At 41.6% G+C, this 855-nt stretch overlaps 1 protein-coding gene across 1 annotated transcript; it reads right to left on the bottom strand.

Moving 5' to 3' along the window:
• Positions 1-217: 217 nt before the first annotated feature.
• Positions 218-585, bottom strand: LOC120875642 (60S ribosomal protein L37a-like). The gene has a single exon (XM_040257579.1). It carries the CDS (start codon positions 550-552, stop codon positions 256-258), a length of 297 nt encoding a protein of 98 aa, XP_040113513.1. The 5' UTR covers positions 553-585; the 3' UTR covers positions 218-255.
• Positions 586-855: the final 270 nt, after the last annotated feature.

The raw sequence follows: 855 nt of genomic DNA, 5'->3' as shown, positions 1-855 counted from the left end.
AAAACAATCTTGAAAAAAAATCAAACTTAGAGGACCCACCTCCCAATTTCAAAACTTACTACAAAGTTATACTCATTAAGACTTATTTGGTTCTGGAATAAGGATAGACATAAATCAAGGGACTAGAACTGAAAGTCTAGATGTCACCCCACATATTTAAGGGCAATTGATTTTCTTTCTTTCTTTTTTTTTTCTTTTTCTTTTTTTTTTTTTTTCCGTTAGATAAATTAACCCATTTATTACAGGCTAGCAACGTTATCGAGGGTGGCGCTTCTCCTGGTCCTTCCGCTCCTTCAGTCTTCTGATGGCGGACTTGACTGTGACGGCAGAGGTGGTGGTGTAGGTCCAGGCACCACCAGCTACTGTTTTCATGCAGGAACCACAATGCCAAATGCCCACAGCTCTTCTCTTCATCTTGGTTTTGCCACAGAAGGAGCAGGTATACTTGGCGTGCTGGCTGATTTCAATTTTCTTCACCATTTTTCTGAGGGAGGCACCATAACGGGTCCCGTACTTGCCCACGATTCCAACCTTCTTGGTGCGTTTCACCATGTTAACGCAACCTAGATTCGAGCCCAAGAGCGGGCAATTGATTTTCGACAAGGGTGTTAAGACTTTTCAATTGGTGAGGACTTTCCCAGTGGTCCAGGGGCTAAAACTCCGCAGTCCCAATGCAAAGGGTCTGAGTTCAATTCTTAGTCAAGGAACTAGATCCCACATGCTTCAACAAAAAGTTTGCATGCTTCCCATATGCCACAACTAAAAATGATGCCAAGTGTCACAACTAAGACCCAGTGTAACCAAATAAACAGTTTTTAAAAGAGAAAAGAGAAATAAATGTATAGACATAGAAAG

The sequence above is a fragment of the Oryx dammah genome, unplaced genomic scaffold (assembly GCF_014754425.2).
Source record: "Oryx dammah isolate SB20612 unplaced genomic scaffold, SCBI_Odam_1.1 HiC_scaffold_16, whole genome shotgun sequence".
Taxonomy (NCBI): domain Eukaryota; kingdom Metazoa; phylum Chordata; class Mammalia; order Artiodactyla; family Bovidae; genus Oryx; species Oryx dammah.
This window is presented reverse-complemented; position numbering and strand designations above follow the sequence as displayed.